The sequence below is a fragment of the Diabrotica virgifera genome, chromosome 2 (genome assembly GCF_917563875.1).
Source record: "Diabrotica virgifera virgifera chromosome 2, PGI_DIABVI_V3a".
Taxonomy (NCBI): Eukaryota; Metazoa; Arthropoda; class Insecta; order Coleoptera; family Chrysomelidae; genus Diabrotica; species Diabrotica virgifera.
The window spans coordinates 13,512,065-13,537,812 of NC_065444.1; the positions used below are offsets into that span (position 1 = coordinate 13,512,065).

Sequence of the window (25,748 nt, forward strand, 5' to 3'; positions counted from 1 at the left end):
AGCGACATCTCTGGATTGGAATGGTAACTAATTTGCTGTCTTGACCTTGACAATTTACGTGAAACGTCTATGAGTATGTGTGGTTTGTGGGAGTATGTCAACTAAAACTGTCACTGTGACAGTTGCCAAACTCGTCCGATACGTCTAAAGGTGTGAAACAATCTATATAAGTTAATATCGCTAAATTTCCCAGCTCGACTAGTTTCATTTCTTTTTATCTCACAACTCAATACGTTTTCCATCTTTTCCGCTATTTCCCGGTTATTAGCGCGGTCATCACTGTATGGATTAAAGCACCCGAAAAGCTAGGGGAGGGCCACGGCCCACCCCTTGCCCATGGGTATGGGCGCCTATGGATAAGGGCTTGCGGCTAAGTGGTACTCCTCCATAGATCTCTTGATCTATGCCGTCTCCTGTGATGTCTCTTGCAGTTCGTCCCATCAAGTTTACATCGGATGCGTATATCACAATCTGTTTAAACCTATTAAACAATAAAGTTTTTGTGTTTACAAATATTTTTCTTATGGCATATTCCATAGGTATGTTAAACACAGTCGGAGATAGTCCATTTCTTTGTTTCAGCCCCCTAGTTATTTGAAAGGGGTCTGTCAATTTATTTTGAACTCGTACATGTGCTTTTTTATGAGTCATGGTGCCTTGAACTAATTTTACCAATTTTTGTTAAAATTAAAATATATTTTATCTGTGTTTATGTTATCTGTTATTTTCGACTACATTCTACAAATTAAAATAATACATTAACTAACAGGTTTTATTATTATTTCTATTAAAAACGTTTAATTACACAGCCTTTTTCGTTTTGAACGGGAATATGGGGTAAATAAAGTGTTCCACATCCATTGTCTTACATTAAACATTTCTTCGTAATTGCTACATTCGCCCATTAGACTTGAATCACTCAAAGAGTAGAAAGTATTCCTCATTCTACTGGGCGTCATATCATGGATGGCAATATAATTTTTAAATTGACAAGGTTCATCATCTGGTGCACTTCGGATAAATTGATTACTGTGTTCTGGATGTATTCCTGCATTTCTTGCACATAAACCTAAAATTAATTAAGTGATTCAACACACATATTAAATAAATATGAACAAAACTAAAAGCAAAAGGAAAATATGCAAAAATTGACTCTTTCTTTTTTCAATACTTTGTCTGATGCAGTGGCGGCCGGTCAGGGTCGGCAGTGCCGAGCCACACATTTATAGATATAGATTTTTTTAATATTTGTATCTGTGAAGTAAAAAAAATCTGTCAGATAATACAGACTAAATTTTATTCATGGTTTTTAAAAGGATTTGATCAATCCGAGCGTTAAGTGATCCCTGCGCATAACAGACTTCTCAAAAAATGAATGATCCGAGCCATTCATCTGACTTTTCGGCTAGCCGACCCCAACTCATCCGCAGCTTGACGATTTACACGTAAAACTCAACGAAATAACAAGTCGACATTAACCGGCAGGTACGGCACATTTAAATCTGCCGGTCGGTGTTTCATTTGGAAGCATCGCATCGGCAGAAATTGTCAAAAATAATCACGCCGTTTTACGTCGTTTAATTGATATTGTAATTTTTTTAAGTTGTCAGGAATTATCATTTAGTGGACACGATGGATCGAAGCATTTTTTAAAAATCAAAGTAATTATAGAGAATTAATAAAATTGTTTTAGAAATATGTATTTACTTTCTGATTCGAAGTGTATTCGTAATACAGAATGAATTAATACATATAATCAAATAGTTACATTTTGAATAACGTTATTGAATCTGAGATTTAGAAAACCATTTGCTTTTCGCTGGAAGTAGATGAAACTTCTGATTATCATGTCATTCACAATTATCAATTATTGTTGTTCGATACGCGTTACGTGGTAATATTTATGAGAGGAATTTAGGTTTTAGAGACGTGAGTAAAAGCAATAAGGCAAAATATATTTTTGGTGTTTTAAAGAACAGATTAGAATTTTTTGATATCAAAAATAAATTGGTAGGGCAAACTGGGGCAATCTCCTGACGGCGTTGCTGTGATGTGTGGTGAATCGAATGGTCTCCAGGCAAAAGTTAAAACTATTACATCACAAGCTTTATTTACTCACTATTATGCGATTATAATGAATTTAGTTTTGCATGATACGTGTAAAAAAATAAAGAATATCATCTTTTCTTGCCAGTTTAGCTCACCTAAACGGACTATTGCTTTAGAACAAATTTGTTTCGAAAAAAAAGCAAACAGTTTGTCAGACGCGATGAAATTTTAAATCTCGGTTAGTTTTATCTAAGCAGATTATCTCTGGTAGTTTTAGTATCTGTAGCAGATTATCGTGAACAGCTGTTGGAAGTTTTTGATTGTATTATCGAAGGCGACGATTTTGAAAGTGGCGATACCTCGATCCGTGAAGCAATCGGTTTGAGAACTTTATTAAATAATTACTCTTTTAATATTGTTTTAAATATTTTTAAGACAGAGTTTGCCCAAGATATTCATTGTTGTTCAAAATCAGTCAACTGACATTATTAATTCCAAAAATAGAATACGAAAGCTGGTGCAAAATCTCAGATATTTCCGTAATGATAGTAGTTTCCAATATATACGCAGTGACGTTTTGGATTCGCTTGATATTTCCGAACCATCCCAAAAAACAACGACATGATACATATCTCGAAAAAACGAGTAGGTATATCTTGAAATGTTGGATACCTACTATTATATGCAAATAGATACTCGTTTTTCGAATTTTGAAGATTTGCAAATTTTTGACCTCTTTGAAGATTCAAAATTTAAAAGTTACCTTCGCCAAAGAATTTCCAAGATATTTATTATTACAAGTTAGTACTTAAAAATTATGCCGATCCAAATATTTTCAGAAAGTGGGATAAGTTACAAAATATGTATGTATAAGTCTATGTAGTAAGTACTGCAATTCATTACAACAAACTGTTCATCAATTTTCTTATTACCACCAATTTCTGCCTCAAATAAACGGGATTTATTTTGTCTCAAAATAATCAACACATATTGTCGAAACACCATGAAACAAGAGAGAATGTCAAGTACATCAAATAAAAAAAAACAAAAAACAACAAAATCTCCTATGATGATTTAAGCCTTTTAGTTTGGTGGTATACCTATATGAGGAGACAAAAAAACCTTGCCGACCCTGTCTCTAAGTCCACGAGCCGCCACGGGTCTGATGATCGAACGTTGGCGATCATATCGGCAATAATAACTTTGTCTACACCAGCTCGGAACAGATTAGCGGATATCTCTTGATACCATTCTCGAAGATTTCAGAGCCAGGATGTTCTTCTTCAACCTGAGCCTCTTCTTCTGGCGATCTTTTCCTGTATTATGAGGTTGATTGCACAGGATAATTTATGATAGAGACCAATGCGCCTTTTAGTATTGGAATCAAATGTCCCCTATGGATAGAGATATGGATCGAAGCTAGGACAAATAATCCCGGACAAAAAAATCCCCACAAATTATCCCTGGACAAAAAATCCCGGACAAATAATCCCCAAATTTTTTGGACAAAATATCCCCACAAAAAATCACCAAGAAGTACAGTCGGAAAAATGAAAGAATACCCATGAATGATCACATCAATCACATATTTTGTATTTGCTATTTTTTTTCCATAAATAACAAACGAGAGAGATAGATTGTCAATAATCTGAATAATATGTGATTGATGTGATCGTTCATGGGTATTCTTTCATTTTTCCAACTGTATTTGCTCTCGAATAGTTCTCAAGTTTTCCTGAAATTTTAACAAATTTTGAATTCTAATTCCATGCTGAAAACTTTAAATAATTATGCATGACAAAAAAGTGTGAGTTTTTTCAAACATCGTGGAAAATATGGGGAATGAGCTAAGGCTCCGTTCTCATGACAGGCGCTTAACGCGCGATTACAACTACATACATTTTATTTGAGACCGTTCACATGCCAACGCGCGTCTTAATGACCTAAAACGCGCGTTACCATGTGAACGGTCTTAAGTAAAATTTATGTAGTTGTAATCGCGCGTTATCAAAACAAGCGTTAAGCGCCTGTCAGGAAAACGGGGCCTTAGCTCATTCTCCATATCTTCCACGATTTTTGAAAAAACTCACACTCTTTTGTTATGTATAATTAGAAGTTTTCAGCATGGAATTAGAATTCTAAATTTGTTAAAATTTCAGGAAAATTTTAGAGAACTATTCGGCAGCAAATATTTCTTGGGGATTTTTTATCCGGGATTTTTTGTGGGGATATTTTGTGCAAAAAAATTTGTAAGGATTAATTTTCCGGAATTTTTCGTGAGGATTTTTTGTCCGGAACCCATATGGATCAACTCTAATCTACAAGAAACTGTATTGAGGGAAACTAATAAATGATATGTGGGTAAAAATATCAAACACTGAGGGTCTATCGTATAGTTCCATTATTTCTTTCTTGTAATATAATAGCACAAACAATGCTCAAACAATTAGGGAACTTTGTGGGGATCTAAACATTGATTATCTTGTCATGTCTAATAATAAGCAATCTTTTAACGAGTTTTTAGTAAGTTATAATCTGAGAGTCACGTCTGAGGTTCCTACAAGAGTTTTCTTAGATAAAGTGGGTAAAACATCATCTACAAAATTGGACTACATATTGACAAATATCGAACCACATCTTTATAAGTCAAATGTTTTCGAGGGGCACTTCAGTGACCATAAAGTATTTTCACTTAGTGTAAATATGCAAGCCAATAAAGTATGGAAAAAAGATAAAAAAAACCCCATCAGTTACAGGGACATGTCAGATGAAAATATGATTATGTTTAAAGCAGGGATTTCTTCTACAGTTTTTGATGAACTTTATTCCCAATTGAATGCTGAAGAATATGCCACAAATTCATTTGTTAGCATTTTAGATTACAATCTACATTTTTACTGTCCAATAAAAACACGGTATAAAGCACACAAAACAAATAAGGCTACATGGGTAACAAATGAGATAAGACACGCTAGTGAAAAACTAAAAAATCTACACTGGATAGCAAAAAATATAGGGAGTCTCGAGTCTCAAGATACCTATAAACAGGCAAAAAAAGAATATAATTCTCTATTAATAAATACTAAAAAAAAACTTTCATAGTGACTTAATTAATCAATCTTACAATATACCAAAAACAATTTGAAATTTAGTAAACAGTGAAACTGGTAGGCAAAAGAACAGGTCTGATATTATTCTACATTATGATAATAAAATTATGACCAAGTCTTGTGATATTGCTAATTCGTTTGCTTCATATTTTCTACAATTACAGAATACAATCTTCAAACTCATTTTAGCACATCGTTGCCTTCTTCTTGTACTACCTCAAAAATGTGTAACAAAACATTTTTCTTTTTACCCGTAACTCCAATTGAAATAAAAATACAATCGATCAACTAAAAAATAAGCCTAGTAGGTACTGCTATTGATAACATATCTGTAAAAATAATAAAACTGATAAGTGATCATATATCGAATCCTTTAACCCATTTAGTTAATCTCTCAATAACAACCAGCCAATTTCCATCCATATTTAAAATGGAAAAAGTTATTCCAATCTTCAAAAAGAATGACCCTCATGATATTTCAAATTGTAGACCAGTATAAGAGGTTGTATACAACAGAATGTTAAATTTTATAGAAGAATACAATTTACTAACTCCAAACCAACACGGATTTAGACCAAAGAAGTCGACAATCACGGCTGCATGCAGCTTGTTTGAGCGTATTTATGACGAATTAGATAGTAGAAACCACGTATCAGGACTATTTTTTGATCTATCACGAGCTTTTGACTGCTTAGACATAACAATTATTCGCAATAAATTATATAACGTTGGTTTTAGAGGGATATTTCTAGAATGGGTAATACATTTCTTAAGTGACAGGAAGAGTGTTGTTAAAATTAAAGAATTAAGCTCAGAACCATACACGACAAATAAAGGAGTACCACAGGCCACAGGGGTCCGTGCTGGGACCATTATTATTCCTAATTTTTATTAATGACCTACCAGATCACATAAGGGCACTTATAATATCAATATTTGCTGATGATACCTCATTAATAGTCTTTGCATGTACACTCGAGGAATTAAAAATGACAATGAAGACTGTTGTTGACTGCTTTATACGCTGGTGTAATACCAACAGATTAATATTAAACATTGACAAGACGGAAATCATTTATTTTCACTCATACAACTCATCGACCAATGACTATATCTTAACCATCCATGATAGAAACAATATGTTATTTTCCACTCACTCTACAAAGTTTTTGGGTGTGTTCATTGATTGTAATCTCAAATGGTCAGAACAAGTGAATTCACATGAAATTGAATAAAGCTTTTTATGCTATATCTCGGCATTAATGAACGTTTATTATAGCCTTGCTTACAGCCACATGTGCTATAATGTAATTTTGTGGGAGAACTCAGTAGATATGTAGTAACAAAGTGTTCATTACCCAAAAAAAATTATCCGTAAATTGTTTAATTTGGATTATCAACAATCGTGTAAACCAATTTTTATTAAACATCAAATTTTAACTTTCTGCTGCCTATATATCTATAAATTTTTACTTTATGTAAAAGAGGAAATCAATACATTTCCAGTAAATTCAGACAATCACTACTACAATACAAGAAATGCTGAATCTTTACGAGTTCCTAAACACAGAACATCGAAATTTGAAAATTGCTTCAGATATATGGGACTGACCTTGTACAATCATTTGCCAAAAACTGTGAAAGAAATACCACTTTCCACTAAATTTAAAAAAACATGTTAAAGATTTACTCTTAAGAAAAGCATATTATTCTATAAATGAATATCTTGAGGACAAACTGCAGTAGCTTCATATTTTACTTGTAAAAATGTTATCTTATATATTTTATGTTTTGTCAATTTTGTTACACTGTGAATATTGTATTATATACACATTAATGTTTTTATACTGAATTCTGTAGTGACGTATCCTATACATTTTTTTAATGTCTTAAAGTAGAGGTCGGCAACGTTTTTAATGTAAAGAGTGAAATACTAAATTAAAAATTCATGGCGGGCGCCAACTATTTTTTGACCTAACAAATATATAAATATAAATGTATAAAAAATATACATTTGAATTTCTTGTCTAAATTAACAATAGTTTAAGGGCGCATTAAAGTTTATTGAAGGGCGCAGTGGCGCCGCGTTGCCGACCTCTGTCTTAAAGGATCAATAAAGTATGACTATGACTATGAACTATCGACTGTCTCATTCTAATACCCCGTATCTGCAAAAAAAGTGAATTTCCGATTTTCGCGGCAAACGATTAACAAAACAGTTATCCATCTATACACAAAAACCCGATCTAAACAAAAAATTCTATGAACCTCTAATACAGGTCATCTAATACCATATCCTTTAAGTGAATATCTCTAAAATTGATAAGAAATTCCCTGTATCATAATAATTTGAGTTTGTATTCATAATATCGCATGCTACGGCATAGTCTATTCCCGATATGGGATATTGCTGTAATTTTTATACGAATATTTTTGAAGATACGGGGTATTGTAAAAAACAGAAAAAACATCCTACTGTAAAAAACCTCTTTTGGCAGATACGGGATATTAGAATGAGACCGTCGCTATGTAGAAAAATGAACAGAAACAAAAGTATTAGAACAATCTTTAAAAGTGTGAGGAGAAAAGATGAACAGGAATAACCAAATGGAAACTATCAATCTCAAAATATCTCCAATCAAGTCTTAGACCTAGAAGGCCTGCGGGTTAGCAATCCCTCTTCTATTAGTTTTAGACTATTCTTAGTTAGTAGTTAGTTCTTTTTTAATTTGACAAATAGCTCTTATCATTTACCTGTTAAATATACATCTTCTAAATGAAAAAGTGGCGTTGTCAATGCAGCCTTATATAATTTTAGACTCGTGTCCACTGACATAAGATATGAGATACCAGCTACAAAATTAGGGAAAACTGTTTCATTAAATAAGTAATTTGGGGTGTACCTACAACAAAATAATATTAAATTACAAAACATGGAGTCCATAAAACAAAAAAAAATCTATAATATGAATATTTACACTTACCATTTACTAAACGGATCCTTTATTGGACGAGCATTACATTCCATCAACCCTATCAAAAGATTTTCTGACTTATTTTTTTCAACGATCATTTCAAATAAATTAGGGACATTCAAAAACATATCATCGTCAATTTTTAACAAATACTGTGCTCTTCCAATGCACCGATTAGATACGAGTCTCATTATAAGTGTTGACTTTAAAGTCAGATTAAAATAGGACTCTACAAAATCTTCTTGAATTATATCATCGTATTTTTCACATTCAGTCAATATTGCTTTCTGCAAATAATAAAGATTATAAGACATTTTTAATACTATACCCTGTTTTTAAACTAGGAGGAGTAATGCTTGTTTGTAATTGGTCCAACCTCAGGCAAGTTTACTCCACTGTTATGAAATTTTGACACTATTGACTTTTATTAAATTTTGACACTATTGGCATTTCATAGGTTCATTTACCTGTATTTCTGGATCCGATGACTTTCCAGTAAAAAACATGACTGTGCTATTATATTTCTTGATATCCTCTGTATTACCCCAAGTTTCTCTTATAGTTTGTCTTTCATTTTCATTGGATGGTGCGGATGTGACTATTATTAATGTCTTTAATGGTTCATTGCAAAAACGTGTAGGAACGATTTGTGTGGATATGTGACTTAAATAATGACTTACATTCCTATCTACATTTTTATCCCAGCCTTGAACTGCAAAAAAATTGAGAAGGATAATATTGAATACCATTGAACTAACAAATTTGACTATTAAACTTTCAGTATAAACAATCTCGTGTTACTATGCATATCATGTCTTCCCATTCTGAGAAACCCTAAATGAAATTGTTAACAAAATTAGTAGAAATCATGCATGTCTATAACTGAACAATAGACCTAATAACTGATGACGACATCTCCAAAAATATAGAAATAGCAACTGGAATGACAGGGTGACTCTTTATCAACGTCACTATAGACGAAACAATAGGAGCTACGGAAATAAAAGGTACAATTATAATATCAATGTTGCAACTTGTGGCATTTGCTGACAACATAGCATTGATTAGCAGAAACCTGAACAGTTTAAAGGTTGTGCAAAAAAGAGGCATCCAAGAGGGGTTTAAGGGCAGCTAAAGTTCGAAGTTTTTTTGAGTTATGATTGAAAATTATTCTCTGAAATCTTCTCTTTCCAATGATATATAACACATTATAGTAGAAAATATCATGGTTACAAAATTATTTGTTTTTTGAAAGTCTGCACTCAACTTACTGTGTACCAGTAGCTTTATAGCCTATTAGAGTGTTTTATGTTTTTGCGATTTCCCGAATACAAGGTTTTTAACTTTTGATGTAAAATATCTCTGGATCCTTAGATGATATAAGGTCCAAATTTTTACAGTAGTTCTAGATAGATAATATCAAGTCCCGCGTAAAGCTTTATTGAAAAATGTACAAAAACAAGTAAAATAAAAAATAAAATCTAACTTTTTTTTGGGTTTTTTTTGTAAGAGTATTTAAAAAAAATTTAAATAAATGTATCTTTCACTCTAACTTTATAGAAATCTACGCGAGACTAAACAATACATCTAGTTTAGGTTCAAAATAAACAAAAAATTAGGGCTCTAAGTGCTTTGGTTACAGAGCTATGTGACATAAAGTTAACATTGTGGTTAAATGGGACTTTGGGTGCCCTTAATAAATCAAAATAAAACAAAATGCCTGACATGCTCAAGAAAAAATACAGTTAATACTTATGACCAGGTTAAATATTGGCCAATATGAGTTTGAAAAGATAGAACATTTTAAATATCATGGGTCTCAGATAATGGAACTAACAATAGAAGCAAAGTAATCAATAAAAGAATCCTGGCAGGAAACAGAACCTACTGGAAATATTCCTCAAATACAAGAAGTTTACTCAGAATACTAAACTAAAAATTTACAGAGCAGCAATTTGTCACATGAGGTGCTGAAGTAATGTTCTTGACACAAAAAGATAAAGAAAGGTTGAGGATCCTAGAGAGAAAAATCATTGGGAGAATAGCAGACCCACTAAACTTAGGTGCCTAATAATAAATTTAGAAAACTGATGAACTATGAAGTAAGAGATGTTTTGAAAGGAGAAGCCATTGTCAGACTTATCAAGAAGAAATCCAGAAGCAGTTATTAAAAAAATCACCAAATGGAGAGACCAGTATTAGGAAGACCGAAAACAAGATGGAAGCTGATTCCCCATGACAAAGGACTCCTTCACAGGAGTGTAGATGAGATAATGAACAGTCAAGATTTAGGGCTATAGTTAAAAGGATAGTACAAAATAGTTTTTTTAGCATTGTACATATCGAGGGGTTCGAGCAAAAACCCGATAAATACCAAAATTATGAAATCCGGTATTTTTATTTCTACTATAGTAAAAACACGTCTATTACCCTATTACGTCTATACACGTATATTAACATTTTTAAGCACAATAACTAATAAAAATCAAACATGATAAAAACCGTTAACTCATATTTTTAAATAACACCAACCCGATATATAACTTTACTGATAAAAATACTTTGTTATAAACATATTTATAATATGAATATCAGGTAGAATCATTTATCTTCTTTTTCCTGTGTAAAGTTACTAATTTTATTAGAAATATTTCTAAGTTAAAACCTGATAATTAATTTTATAGGAGATGAAGATTACAAAATTGTTCATTTTGCCAAAATATATTCATGCGAAAATCCGATAAAGAATTTTAGACTATGACAATTTATTAAATTTCAGCACACTTTTTTCCTGCGAAAACCCAGTAAAAGATGGCGCAAATTGACAATTGAATATTACGAAAACATAAAAAGCGGTTAGAATGGGGCCAATAGTTAATGAAAAACAAACTCGGAGCTTCCAAGGTACCACAGCAAATCAATTGTAGTAAATTTAAATTTAAGTGTACTGAAAAGTTGTCTAAAGACTATTGAAACCCTGTAGAAATTACTGGAGTCTAGTAGTAGTAGTCTAGTTTAGAAAAATTTTAATTTTGTACAATATAACTACTGTCAAACTAATTAGGACTAGACTTGTCCCTAAAACTTCCCAAAGAAAGGAACTAACATTTAGTAACAAATGTTTCTTTCCACTAGCTTACCATGAATGAATTCCAGTGTGTCAAAAGATTTTTAAAAAACGCTGGGTATATTCTCAGATGATACAATAAATGCTGTAGCTAACAGTGATTCTGCTGTATGATATTCTAAAGAAGACAATAGCGGAAAACGGTAACCAGTTAATAAAAATATCAGAAGATATTGGTTTGAATTAAAAAAAACTCCTACTCTATGCCCTAAAAGGCTAAAACAAATTTCATCCCAAAAAGCAACCATAGACTTACCAACTCCGGGCAATTTACCAAAGTTATATAAAAGTACCTTTCCAATGAGTGAAGCAAAGAAAACGGATTTGATAAAGATGTGTCAAGAAAATATTTTCCAGAAGAGGTGCATGCTTGAATACCAAATTTAAAAACCGGTAATTATATCGTAGAACGAATTCCAGACATAATGATGTGAGAAGAATCGGAAGAAGACACATTTTACCTTTTAATTTTCTAAAAAGAATGCAGATTAATTTATTTTTGTCGGAATAATATACAATTAACTTTTATTTTATAATTAAAAAAATTCAAAATAAAAACCAATAAAATCAAATGTTAAACTCATCCAACGAGGTAAAACCCGATAAATATCACGTTTAATTTTTTTTTTGTAAATAAGTTTTTATAAAAATTAACTTAAAATAAATTATTCTAACTAAATATTAAATTCTCTACCATTTGGCTATAACAAATATTTGATAAAACTTCCTATGACGATTTTAAATCTTCTTCAAACTTCCTAAAATCTTTAATCGCGATTATCTCTAAACAATGGTTTTGTTAGTTATCAGGTTTTCGCTCGAACCCCTCGATATGTATATTGAAAGCAGACAGTGAATTTGGTAAGGAGCCAAAATTTAACCTTTAGTGTCCATCAATGCAAGTGATATAAACCATTTGACCAAGTCACAAATAATACCAATATGGGTGTTACTACAAAACAATTTATCAAGGAGTTTATTGGGTTTTAGGTTTGAGCAAATATTTCCACATAATATTCTGTGTAATTTTTACACAGTGTAATCTGTTTTCTGTGTAATAATGATAAAATATTCATATTACCTTTATGTTCAACGTTTAGATACACTAAAATCAATACTATAATTGAAACAATCAATCCAATATATATTTTTGAATTCATTTCAAAGCATAACTACAACTTTTGTATACGACATAAAATCTGCAATGTCCTTTATTATTTTGTCACACCATATTACTGCCAGATATAACACATAATCTATAAATAATAGTAAATTATAATTGGAACCTTTTCCATGTTTAAATGGAATGAAAATGTAATGTAAATAGTAAATAACGGAAGGAAAGGAGTTTCAAATTTGACAGCTAGTTGGTTAGTTGTCACAACTGTCACAACTGCACAGAACACAACACAAGTAATCAGAGTTGCCAACAAAATATTCTTCAACAAATCACATGATCATATACAGGGTGTCCCATAATACCTTCCAAAAACATACAAATATAGAACATAGAACTGTACTCTATTTCATAAAAATATAGAACTGTTTTTATAAGAAAAATAAGAGCTTTAAAAAATTGACAAGGTAACGAATTAAAAACACTCAATTTATAATATACAAGATGTTTTTTTTTTAAATAATTTAGCCTAAAGGGCTAATATTGCATATATAGGTAATTGCAATGTATCCATTATCCATTGCATTTAAAATGCTCTAGGCGCCTCTGGCCTCTGGATGCTTTTTTTTTTGAAAAATGGCTTTGGCAGAGCCAATTAGCCAGACTTGTTTCTGATTGATTGCAGATTCATAGTCATAAATTTCTTATAACATAAGTACATTCTACAATTTTATTTTTATAGATACATTGGTACATTGTGTAGCTTTTTTTTATTTTGTTTTTTTTAATTATTTTATTTTTTTTAATATATATTTTAATTTGTGCGAAAGACTTTTTTTTTACTTCTTTTTTTTTCTATTCTTTTTTATTTTTGTTCCTTTTTTTTCTTTTTTTTTTGTTTATTATTATTTTTTTATTATTATTTTGTTTTTGGTTTTTTTTTATATTATTTTTTTTTAATTTTTTCAAACCACATTAACAAATTATGCCTATTTATTACATATTACGTTTACAACTTATATTTACATAATTTAACATGTTTATAAATGAGATAAAGAATTTCCATATCATTGTAAATATTAAATTTATTATATAAAATTTATATTAAATTTATATTATATAAGCAGTGGTGTCATCGTGTGGGAACGCGTGGGAACGCCGTTCCCGCACTGGTTAAGAAAAGAAAAAAAAAAATAATAGAGAATTTAGGTTTTGTAAACAAAAATTAGCAGTGCGTTCCGGCACTGCGTTCCCGCACTGCTAATTTTGCCATGACACCACTGTATATAAGTTTATATTAAATTTAAACTCTGGATGCTAAAGCAGCATTTTGAGATAAGCTTGTTGTGTTATGGTGGTTGCATACATCGTAAGATTTTTGTATATTATATTTAAAAAATATTAACAAAAATAGAAATTATGATAAATAAATAAATGATTGACCCTATTTGTAAAACGCTGTCTCTTCTCTATTGTCAATTAAAGTAGAGAACTAAATTTTATAAGAGAGTTTCATCAACTTCCAGATGTTAATAAAGTTGGTTTATTTTTACCAGTATCCAATTACTCAGTTAATCGTTTAAAATACATTTATTTTTATCTTTAATAAATAATAAATTTATAATAATCTGTCTGTCATATTAACACGCGTAGCTGTGATTTTTATTTATCTTTTGCTTTTTCGCTTCAGGTTATAACCTCAACTTCTCCCATTTTGACATTTTCTTTTGTATGTTATTCAATTTACGATTTTAAAGTATCGCAATCTTATCAAAAGAATAAAATTTGTTACGAAAATAAAAAAATTGATAATAACGCCTTCTTTTGTATAAGTAAGTAGCTAATACAAAATTATATCAAAATTACATATCTTATTGACCACCTAATGAAGTTACTTGTTTTTTACAGCTTATTAAAATTAATGTTTAAAGAACCTATAGTTGGGACATCAATGGACGTTATGAGTGCCTATGATATTTTCCATAATTTATAGTACTGGATTAGGTAAGATTTTGCATTAATATTTTAACTAAATCCTAAATATCCTACTTGAAACATATATATTTTGTATAGCTATGTGTTGACTGTTTATTGCGGACTAACACTATTAATTACTCTAGACCTGTTCTTTTTAATTGCAAAAATTGCTAAAATACTGTTTTTGGAATTATTAATTGACTTCTTTAATTGAGGTTAACTGATTTGCTCAAGGTCGAATCAATGTTTGCACTGGACAATTTTTTATAATTTTGGAGTATTATAATTAATAATATACTAATGTTTATCCCCTACCTAAATTAATCATTGTTTTAATAACACCAGTTATTTACAGCCCATAAATGATTACATGAATAAATAAAAATTGATAAAGATAAGATGTTTACTAATTTTTTTTGTATTTTTAAGATGGCTCCAAACTTAATAATCTATGATAAACATATCACTATGGAGAAATTACAACACTAACCAGTATTTACTGTCTAGTTTTTCGTATAGGCTTTAGCTATGCCAATTAGTCAGACTATTTGTGTTAAGTTAATTATATTTTTTTGAATCCGCTGGGAGAGTTGACATGGAGGAGATATGACATATCTGAATATATGTCGACAGTTCTTCTTATGATGGCATAATTTGTAAGCCATACCCCACAGGTGATAAATTCAGTTCTTTTTCTTCACTATAATATGTTCAATCTCACCTCTTCTTTTCAACCAGATCCTTTGGAAACCCAAAGACTCTTTCACTATAGTGTTTACAATCCTGGAGCAAAGCACATTACCATTTTTATTGTACAAAATACAATGGTTCACACAAGTGCCTAACCTTTTCTTGATAAATATCACTAAAAAATTACATTTAATAGAAATTTAAGACCAAATTATGGTGGCATTTTCTTAAAAACACTATAATTAAGCAAAAAAGCAGCAGAGGAAGCAAAATTTCAACTTTATAGGAATTAAAAAGGCTTGAGATTGGCAGATCCTGCTCTTTCAACCTTTGTTTACAAATAACAATATGACTATTATGGCAGACTAAGGAGAGATATGTGATTGTACATAGAATGTGTGATATATTATTTAACAAACAAACTAGTATCTCTATTATTAAGGGGGTAAGGCATATTAAGTATGCTTTTTTGGAATTGCCCAGGTGTTATCCATCTGCAGTTAATACAATGTATCATATGTAACAATACAATGTAGATAGAAAACTTATTTTTATTTTTGTGTAAAAACATTTAGAGTGAAGTGTTAGTGACAATACCCTTTATCCAGTGAATTTTTTTCAGATTCCAAAATCAAAACCAAATAAATTTCTATGGGTTATAAAATGCTATGAAATAATATATTACCATGAAGCCTGCAAAAAGAATAAAATTGAATATGGATAAAGAAGAAAGGGATGATAAACTTAAATTATATCCAATTTTGGCAGATGACTTGATTTGTGATCCACCCCTTATAGATGTGTACGTAGATACCATAAGTGACAATAAAAAAATAAGTCAAGTGATAGTTGGATTAAATACAATACTGCCATTAGTGGAATTAACACACTTAAAAAGGATGAAAAATAAAGAAATAATTTTATATCCGGCATCTATTCCACAAGAAGAATTGAAAAATATACTTGTAGAGAAAGGTTTTGATATTTCACTCCTAGGAAATACTATAAGAATTGCACGGGTATCAAAATTACCCCCAAAAACTAGACAACAATTTGATAACATGAACAAATTTTGGCCGTGTAATTTTCATCCAAACAAGTATCTAGAGAAACTAACGACAAACACTTTATTTTCACTAAAAGAGCTGGAATCCCATTACCAATACCTGTCAATAGCAATAGATGTTGCAAAATACAAAAAGAAACCAATTGGATGCGTAGTTGTGGACCCTAAAGTAAATTCTGTAGTTGCTGTCGGCTATAACGAGATAGAGAAAGGTCCTTGTAGACATGCTGCTATGGTCGCTGTAGATAATGTGGCCAAAACACAAAAAGGGGGGGTTTGGATGAACAGCACCAATGAGGAATCTACTGGTGGAGTACCACAGGAACTACTAAAACACCTTCAAGAAACTTACGCTACTGTTTCATTTGGAGCACAGGATTTTAAAGTAAAAGATGATCTAACAGATCCTGCCGATGGACCATATCTGTGTACAGGATATTATGTTTATTTGACTAGAGAACCATGTGTTATGTGCGCGATGGCATTGGTACATAGTCGAGCTAAACGGGTATTTTTTGGACAAAAAAGTTCAAATGGAGCACTTGAAAGTTTGTGTAAGATTCATACAGTTAAAGATTTGAATCATCATTACGAAGTTTTTGGTGGCCTATTAGAGGATGAATGTAGAAGTTTAAATGATTTTGCTATTTGATAGTAGATTTAAAATACTACTGTTGTTTTAGTAACAATATATATTTTTATTTTATTTATTCTTGTTATTCATGACTTTTTGTCACAAGATTATTATCTTGTGATATACTTTAAGATTGATTTGTGTTAGATTTTCATTATCTTGTGTTTTTGTTTGGGAAAATAGGAAAATAAATGAGAAGTAATAACAACTTTATGTACAGTAGTCCCTAATTAATTATTTACCTAGTTATAAGTAATTCTTTTGATACAAAAGTTGTGTAGATACATAGATATATAAATAATGTTAATTTATACACTTTAAAAAATAGATGAATTTTGAGAACTTTCTTGATAATTTATTTAACTCACCTTCAGTGTCATATTTTAACATATTTCATGTAATGTCACTCAAATCCAATAAAATTTACATGAATAAATTCGTCTCGAAATTACAATAATTTCATATTATTGCGCAATAAATGAATGCGCAAACTCTGAATTTTGATTAATAACGGCGTAAATTGTAATTAAAGTTTATCGAAATCACATTTTTGAAGTCCATAAAACTGTCATTCATAAATACTATTTCAATAGAACCCCACAAATCCGAACCCCGCTAATCCGAACGTTCGGCAAATCCGAACCAACAGAAAGTGAAAAAAAAATTCAAGACAAAAACATGATTATTATACAGAGTAAAACCAGAAAATTTAACAATCTAGCAGCGATAGTAAACCATTTACGCATAAACATTACATCGACCAGTAACGCAGCAGAGTTCTGCTCCACATAACGTAGAGCCACAACCAGACTTTAGTGGCATGCGCGTGTGCCACTCGATATGACAGGGAAACTTCTTCCTAGCTTTCTTCATCTTCATTAAGGTTGCCTTGAGGTTAAACCAAGTCTACAATGTGTTCATCCGTAAATTCTTGGTGCCCATTGTCGTCAGCTTCAATCCATTCTGTAATTGCACTTTCTTCTTCGTTTTCTCATCCTGTTGTACGACTTCTAGGTCATCTTGTAATGGAGCGTGGAAAATGGAGCTTATTCAAATTGTAAATCTAGCCAGCGAGTTCGACTAAACACAAACAGTGACACTGGCTCTGCGTCAGTGACATCAATATGAGATAGGTGGAAGAGGGAGAGAATGAGACAGGTGCAGCAACTCAAAATCAATTATTCAAAGCGACGAAAGCTTTAAATTATTAGTTAGGCTAACTTTCGGATAATCCGACCTTTTCGGAATCCGAACAGACTGTCGCCCCAATTAGTTCTACGTAGAACCCCGTAAATCCGAACCAACGGAAAGTGAAAAAAATTAAAAAATTCAAGACAAAAAATGGAGCTTCTTTCTTCAAATTGTAAATCTAGCCACAACTTCTTCCACGATTTTCTAATTAAAGTCTCAAGGCAGTTCTCCCAGGCCTCAGCCAACCAATAGATGACATCTTTTACAGTGATTTTTTTCAAGATGTCAGTAGTGGAACTTTCCTCACTTTCTAATACAGTCCGTAATAAATTTCTATAATGCAGTTCTATAAACTGCAGAACACCTTGGTCCATGGGTTGCAATCATGGGGTCACATTTTCTCGTAGGAAACCAGCTTTAATTTCATCACATATAAGTCCCTTGACTCAGGCGTGTGATGTAGCATTTGTCTAAGAAAAGTAGGGTTCTGTTGGGAAGCCCCACTTCCTTAATGAATTTCGAAACGGATAGAACAAATCGTTTTTCAAATCATTCCTTAAAAAGTGCACTATGCATCCATGCTTTTCTTTGGGCCCTATAATAGACAGGTAAAGCGTTCATGTTAACGTCTTTCTAAGCTCGTGGTTTTTTAGATTTCCCAATGATCGTTAAAGGTATTTCGTTGTTGCTGCAGCAATAGGGCTTTTCATCGATTGTCATTTGTTTCGAGCTTCTGTCATGTGTCACATAATATTAATATATCTACGTCATACGTCTTCGGTTTGTATCATTGGTAATACCAATAACGTACGACGTAGATATATTAATATTATTTGACACATGACAGAAGCTCGAAACAAATGACAGTGAATGAAAAGCCCTATACAACAGGCCATAAGAGTCAAACTTTGCATATTCATTTAAAGCCAGGTGCACAAGCTTTTAAATTTTGAGGCAAGACTTTTGATAGGCAGTGATTTGAAACTTAGTGGGAGAGGGAGAGAGTGAGACAGGTGCAACTACTCAAAATCAACGACAACGAAATCTTTGAATTATTTTTAGGTTAACTTTCGGATAATCCGAACTTTTCGGAATCCGAACAGGCTGTCCTCCTAATTAGTTCGGATTTGCGGAGTTCTACTGTAGTCTAGAGGCTATTGAAAACACCTTAACCCAGCGTGAGCTAAGCCGATTAGAGGAACTATATACTTGTGTACGACTGAGCAAATTATACTTACTTTATTTTCTATAAGATAAGAGTAAGACTCTTTCTTAATACCTGAAGATAGATTTATGAACTGGCGATTCACAAAATCTCTCTTCTTTCTTTGACTCACGTACATTCCAATTTGATTTTAGATTTATTTATATCAATTTACGCCGTTATTAATCAACTTTCAGAGTTGACGCAATGATATGAAATGATTGTAATTTCGAGGCGAATTTATTCATGTAAATTTTCTTTCATTTGAATGACATTTTATTTTCTAAGATTATGGAAAAGATTAAGTAATTATATTTGACAGAAAGTGAGTATAGACAAGGCGAAAACGGCGGGTCCGTTGGGAAAAATATTCCCATGAGATTGTTTTGCATAATCACATTCGTGAGACATCCCAGAATAAGGTTCAAGAAGTCGCCCACGTGAAAAGTCGTTCAATTTTTTTAACGATTTTTTTAATCGAATTGCAAAAATCATTATTTTTGGCTTGGCCAATTTTTTTTTAGGTTTTTTGGACCATTCTGGACGAAAAAGGTCTCTTATAATGTTTCTCTAAAGTTGATCTTTTTCGAGTTATAAGCAGTTTAAAATATGAAAAACACGAAAATGACCATTTTTAAGACTTAATAACTCGGTTAAAAATTATTATTATGAAAGTTAGAAAGTGACTAAATCAAAATTTAAAGCCTCCGCTACATGATCCTGAAGAAATCTGTGTTATAAATTTATTACTAAGCTGTTATTTTTAATTAATAACAATGGGCGGTTAGATCGTATTGACGCGGCTGTAAATGTGAGTGCAAGTAAGATGCACAATTGGACTGCCGGAATGGCATCTCTCTCGCACTCAGCATTTACGGCCGCCTAACACGTGCATGGCGCTCATTATTATTGCTTAAAAATAACAGCTTAGTAATAAAATAATGACAAAAATTTCTTCAGGATCTTGTAGGGGACATCAAACTTTGATTTAGTCACTTTCTGACTTTCATAATAATAACTTTTAACCGAGTTATTAAGCCTTGAAAATCGCCATTTTTCGTTTTTTTCAATTTTAAATTGCTTATAACTCGAAAACGATCGACTTTAGAGAACAATTATAAGAAACCTTTTTTATCCAGAATGGTCCAAAAAATAAAAAAATTGTCTGGGCCAAAAATATTGATTTTTGAAATTTGATTAAAAAAAAATTGTTAAAAAAAATTTGACCCACTTTTCACGTGGGCGACTTCTTGAACCTTATTCTGGGGTGTCTCACGAATGTGCTTATGCAAAAAAATCTCATAAGAATATTTTTCCCAACGAACCCGCCGTTTTCGCCTTGTCTAGTATCAAATTTCGAAAAAGTGGACACAAACAATACAAGATATGTGAGATCTTATATAGGAGCAAATGCGGACACTGATTACATACTGTTAATAGGAAAGGAAAGTAAAAAAAATGTAACATACCGAAATTGAAAGCACAGGAAACAACAGTAACCCGAATAATTTGGATAGAAACTGAGAAGACACAACAATAAGGATATAGAAAAGGAATGGAACAATCTAAAAAAAGCATAATAGAAACTGCAGAACCAATAATAGGACCCCAAGAAAATAAAACAATCAAAAGAAGAATGAAGAATGTCACAAAAAAATCAAATTGAAAACCTCTCACTTGACTCCGGTCTAAAGTTGAATAAGCTACGTCGTAGTTGTTTATGTTTGGCAGCTATTGATATTGATAGCCGACGACCGCACTTTTGAAGTAAGAGAAGAAATGGATTTTGGTGTGCTCATTAAGCATTATTTTTTGCGGATAAAAACGATCACTCAAACCAAGGCTAAGCTTGATAAATATGGGAACTACGCACCTTCCATATCCATGGTAAAGAAGTGGTTTACTGAATTTCGATATGGCCGTACATGCACAGAAGAATTCACGATATGGTTGTAGTCAATCGGATATTGAAAATGGGAGAGATTGTGGAAGCCATAGGCATCTCACATGGTTCATTGGTTTCAATTTTGAATGGTCACTTGAGTATGAGAAAGCTTTCTGCAAGATTGTTGTCGCTTTTCCTCACAATCGACTACAAACGCAACCGTGTGACAATTGCGTAAGAATGTTTGACGTTGTTCAGACCCAATATGGACGAGTTTTTGCGTTGCTTCGTAACCGTGGAGGAAACGTAGATCCACTACAACACACCTGAGACTAAGCAGCAGTCAAAACAGTGAGTTTCTCGGGATGGACCGGCGCCAAAGAAGGTAAAGGTGGGTTTGTCCGATTTTTGAGATGCACACGGTATAATTCACATTGACTACCTTCAAAAGAGGAAAATAATCAATGAGGAATATTATACTAACTTATTGGGTCGATTGAATGAGGAATTGACAAAAAATCCGCATTTGGTCAAGAAAAAGGTTCTTTTTCACCAGGACAATGCAAGAGTGCACACATGCGCAGTTTCCATTACAAAAATATATGAATTAGGTTACGAATTGCTCCCCCATCCACCTTATTTTCCCGATTTAGCCCCTAATGTAATGGTTCGGCGGCAAGAGATTTTACTCCAACAAAGAAATCATCTTACAAATAAATGTCTATTTTGATAATCTCGACAAATCATATTTTTTGGAAGAGGTAAAAAATTGGAGAAACGTTGTACTAAGTAGGTACAAATATAATTCAAAGGAGTAGACTAGGGCATTTAGCACTAAAAACACCGAAATAAATCAATTTTTAAATACAGCACCTAGAGACTTGCAACGTTTTGCATTGTATTCAGGATGAGGTAAGGAAAAAAGTCTACCATAGAAAAATGAGTGGAAATGGTTGCATGAGTTGCATTTTAAAATGGGGTCAGATTTTGTTACCGAGGGGGTTTTTGGGGTTGTTAAAGACGAATACGCCATTAGAACCGACTCGCGGAGCACCTGGTGCCCATTGTCACTGCTAAGACACGGCATCTTCTTGAGTTTCGAGGGTTTTCGGCATTAAATTGATAAAAAACATATTACTCAGGGGCGTTGCTGAAAACCAATATGCCATCAGAACGACACTCTGAGCACCTGGTGTGTTTTTTTGTGGGAGGAGGAAATCTTCATAAGACCGTCAGAGTAAACCGCAGCACCCCAAGAAGCTGGTGTTCTGACCTCTACCCTGGTGTGTGGGATTCAGTCCGCTTGCCCAATTCAGACACCCGTGAATCCGAGCGAATCAATCGTGAAAACGTAACTGCCTACCCACTAAAAACCCCCTCATTCCAGCCGTGGACACCCAAACGTTACTTTGGATGCCCCGCTGCTGACCCTATCTCTACTCCATGTCGGTGGAGCCGACTGTGAGGAGTAGTTATTCTTTTATTTGTTCTAGAAATAAAACATTGAGTACTGTGTACAGAAGGAAAGTATATGAAAAAAAGTTAAAATAAAAGGAATCATAAGTGTACACAACTAAATAATATAAAATAAGTATTCATAAAACAGTGTATAGATAAAATTTTATATAGATAAAAGATGTATAGGTAAAATAAGGGATAAAATATCCTTAATAATGTTTTCTGTCACTCTCTCATCTCCCATCTTGTCTCGTTCTCTCTCGCGTTTCCTTTTTTTATTATCTCTGTTATTATGTCTACTATCACGTTGAAATTTTCTTTGCTTTGCATGCCTACTTTCATTATAGTCTCTGGTGTTGTCTCACCTAGTTTTGTTCTCATGTCTTGTTGTTTATCGTGGAAAACGTTGCAATGGAATACACAATGATCTGCGTCGTCACGCACTCCACATTCTATACATAAGTCATCTTCAGTTTTCCTTATGCGATATGTGTAAGACCTGAATGAGCCATGCCCGGTCAGGAATTGAGTAAAAAAGTAATTTGTTCTTTTAAACCTACATTGGTACCACTTTTTCACATTTGGGATTAGTGTTTTCGTCCATTGTGCTTTTTCTATCTGTTCCTCCCATTCTTGTTGCCACTCGTTTAGCATTTGTTCCCTTACCTCAGCTTTCACCCCTATTAGATGGCCGTTACCATTTTCGTATATGATCTTACGTTCTTTTGCTAGGAGGTGAATGGGGAGCGTACCCGCAATCACCTGTAGGGCTATCGTCGATGTAGTCCGGTATGCACTTACTACCTTCAGGAGGGGGTTTCTTTGGGTTCTCGTTAATATTTCCTCATATTTTTTGAATCTCAACGCTTCAAGCCGTACAGGTGCCCCATATAGGAGGGTGGATTGTACTACCTGGAGATACAATTTTCTTTTGTAATTACTGGGTCCGCCTATGTTTGGCATAATCTTTGTCATAGCAGCGATTCTCTGTTCAGCCTTCTGGGCTGCATTTATAAGGTGTTTCGTGTATCTCAAACCTGAATCAAGGTGTATGCCCAGATATTTAGCACAGTTACTCGGTTCTATAATGCTACCATTTAAATCAAAACTCAAAGTTGGTCTCTGTCTTGGTCCCTTTAGTATTACTATGTCTGTTTTGCTACTTGCCAACTCTAGTTCTCTACCATCCACCTGTTGACTTTTCTGTAACAACTTGTCACCTTTTCTTCAATATCCCCATTTATGTTAGACTCTATTAGGATTGCAAGGTCGTCTGCAAATGCTATGGCATAGGTGTCTTGCCCGTAGTCTATTTCTAATACCCCGTTGTACAGTATATTCCATAGAGTAGGTCCCAAGACTGACCCTTGCGGTACTCCTGATGAGAGTTTCATGACTGTCTTATTGCTACATTTAAAGATCTGTTTGTCAGGTATTTATTTATAATATTTATGATGTAGTCTGAAACTCCTACCACTTTGAGCTTCGTTAGTATGTGATGCCAGTTTGCAGAGTTAAAGGCGTTCTTCACGTCGAGCATCACAAGAATGGCCCATCTTTTTTCTGATCTTTTTACGGTGTCAGAGATCTTCTTCACCGCATCTATAGCCGATCTGGCTTTTCTGAAACCAGACTGTCTATCTGAAATTTTTCCCAGAACTTCAAGTTCGTCTTCAAGACGTTTCTTTATCAGACCTTCATATAATTTTCCTATGCAATCTAGTAAGCATAGAGGTTTATATGAGTTGTCTTCGTCCGGGTTCTTTCCTGGTTTTGGTAATAATACGAGTTTCGCCAACTTAGTTTATCTGGGAATTCTTGCGTGTTCAACAATTCATTGAATACTTTGCGCATCACTTCGGGTTTCTCTTTTACTACCAGTTTTATTGCTTTCTGCTGCTTGTATGATCTCTTCAGTAGTGAACTCTGCAGGTCTAATATTGTTGTCTATCCGTAGGAATGTGTTATCGGGCTTCCTCGGAAATAGAGTGTTCGCTATTTCCATCTTCCGTTTTGCACAAAGGTTATATGGGGTCTCCAACCTTAGACTTTTCATGGCAATCTTATATGCTCCGCCCCATATGTCTTCTTCCAACGCGACACACAAATCCTGCCAACATGTGCGTTTAGCCCTTTTAATTTCACTACTTAATTCTTTTTTGGCTCTTTTATATGCATCCCTATGTTCTTCTTGGTTCCTGTGCCTTTTTGCTATTCGCCTGCGTCTTAAGCATTCCTGTCGTTTATTTTGGATTTGGTCATTCCACCAGTAGGGTACCGTATATGTAGTGTGCCTATTTATAGTATTTCTTCTGTGTGCATTTATGATATTTTCTCGGAGTTCATTAAAGTTGGTAGTTTCTTCTTGTAGGTTATTTATTTCTCTTTTAAAATTTTCTTTGTCAAATACTGTTATCTTCCTGCCATATTTTGTGACCTTGGTGCCAATTTCGTAGGTGATGTACCGGTGAAAGGTGAAGAGGTTCTCGTCCAGTACATCCCAATCCCTGATCTTTTTGGCAACACCACCGCTAGCTATGGTGACATCTATGTGGCTTTTCGATGTATTCTACCTCTCACAAAGGTTGGTTTTCCATTGTTTAGCACTATGAGGTCCGCCGCGGAGATCCACTCATTCCAAAGTTCACCCCTCTCGTCATTTCGGGGGGATCCCCATAGAATGGACTTTGCATTTATGTCTCCGGCTACTAGAAAATGTTTCTTCCTCTGTGTCGTGTCTATTATATTCTCCGCGTGTTGTCTGTAACGCTCTCTTCGCAGTGTGCAAGTACTTGGAAGGGATACGCGAAACGATCGTGCGCGAATAGCGGAGAAAAATTGCAACTTTCTTAAATAATTCATATTGTCAATTGAAATTGTCAAGTTGACGTACATTTCATATCTATTGTCATTTAAGAAGAAAAATTATATATTGCTCCACAATATTGATATGATATGCAATTATTATATAAAGGTAAATTTAATTAATTGTATTTTGCTTGCAGTACTGCATTTTAATAACTAATTTTATTTACTACATACAATTATTTACGTTTTAGGTAATAACATAACCTAAATCTTATTTTTTTCTTCTTATTTTTTTTTGACTATGGCCTTGACAATTATCCAGTAACCAGGACCATATGATTGGCCAATATAATTAAAAGTGCGAATAAAAGTGCAGAGCGTAGAAACCAGGTGTCGCTTTTCCGAACTTGCACGGTCCCACTAGTAATATTCGGGGAAATATAGCATGCTATTATGG

The 25,748-nt window shown here is 33.1% G+C and overlaps 3 protein-coding genes across 3 annotated transcripts in view; 2 read left to right on the forward strand and 1 right to left on the reverse strand.

Annotated features, from left to right (window-relative positions):
- Positions 1-758: 758 nt before the first annotated feature.
- Positions 759-12,628, reverse strand: LOC114338446 (beta-1,3-galactosyltransferase 1). The gene is made up of 5 exons (XM_028289049.2): positions 12,343-12,628; positions 8,602-8,846; positions 8,144-8,421; positions 7,914-8,062; positions 759-1,069 (listed from the first exon to the last, which is right to left on the reverse strand). The coding sequence occupies exons 1-5, from the start codon at positions 12,419-12,421 to the stop codon at positions 798-800; spliced, it is 1,023 nt and encodes a 340-aa protein (XP_028144850.2). The 5' UTR covers positions 12,422-12,628; the 3' UTR covers positions 759-797.
- A 1,426-nt stretch (positions 12,629-14,054) lies between these two features.
- The window catches only part of LOC114338447 (transcription factor CP2-like protein 1), a 126,351-nt gene continuing 114,657 nt past the window's right edge, over positions 14,055-25,748 (forward strand). Inside the window, exons 1-2 of the mRNA XM_028289051.2 lie at positions 14,055-14,210; positions 14,287-14,382. The gene's annotated coding sequence lies outside the window, so the exon portion shown is untranslated. The remainder of the gene's footprint in view (positions 14,211-14,286; positions 14,383-25,748) is intronic.
- Positions 15,762-16,763, forward strand: LOC114338445 (probable inactive tRNA-specific adenosine deaminase-like protein 3). Its single transcript, XM_028289048.2, has one exon. It carries the CDS (start codon positions 15,762-15,764, stop codon positions 16,761-16,763), a length of 1,002 nt encoding a protein of 333 aa, XP_028144849.2.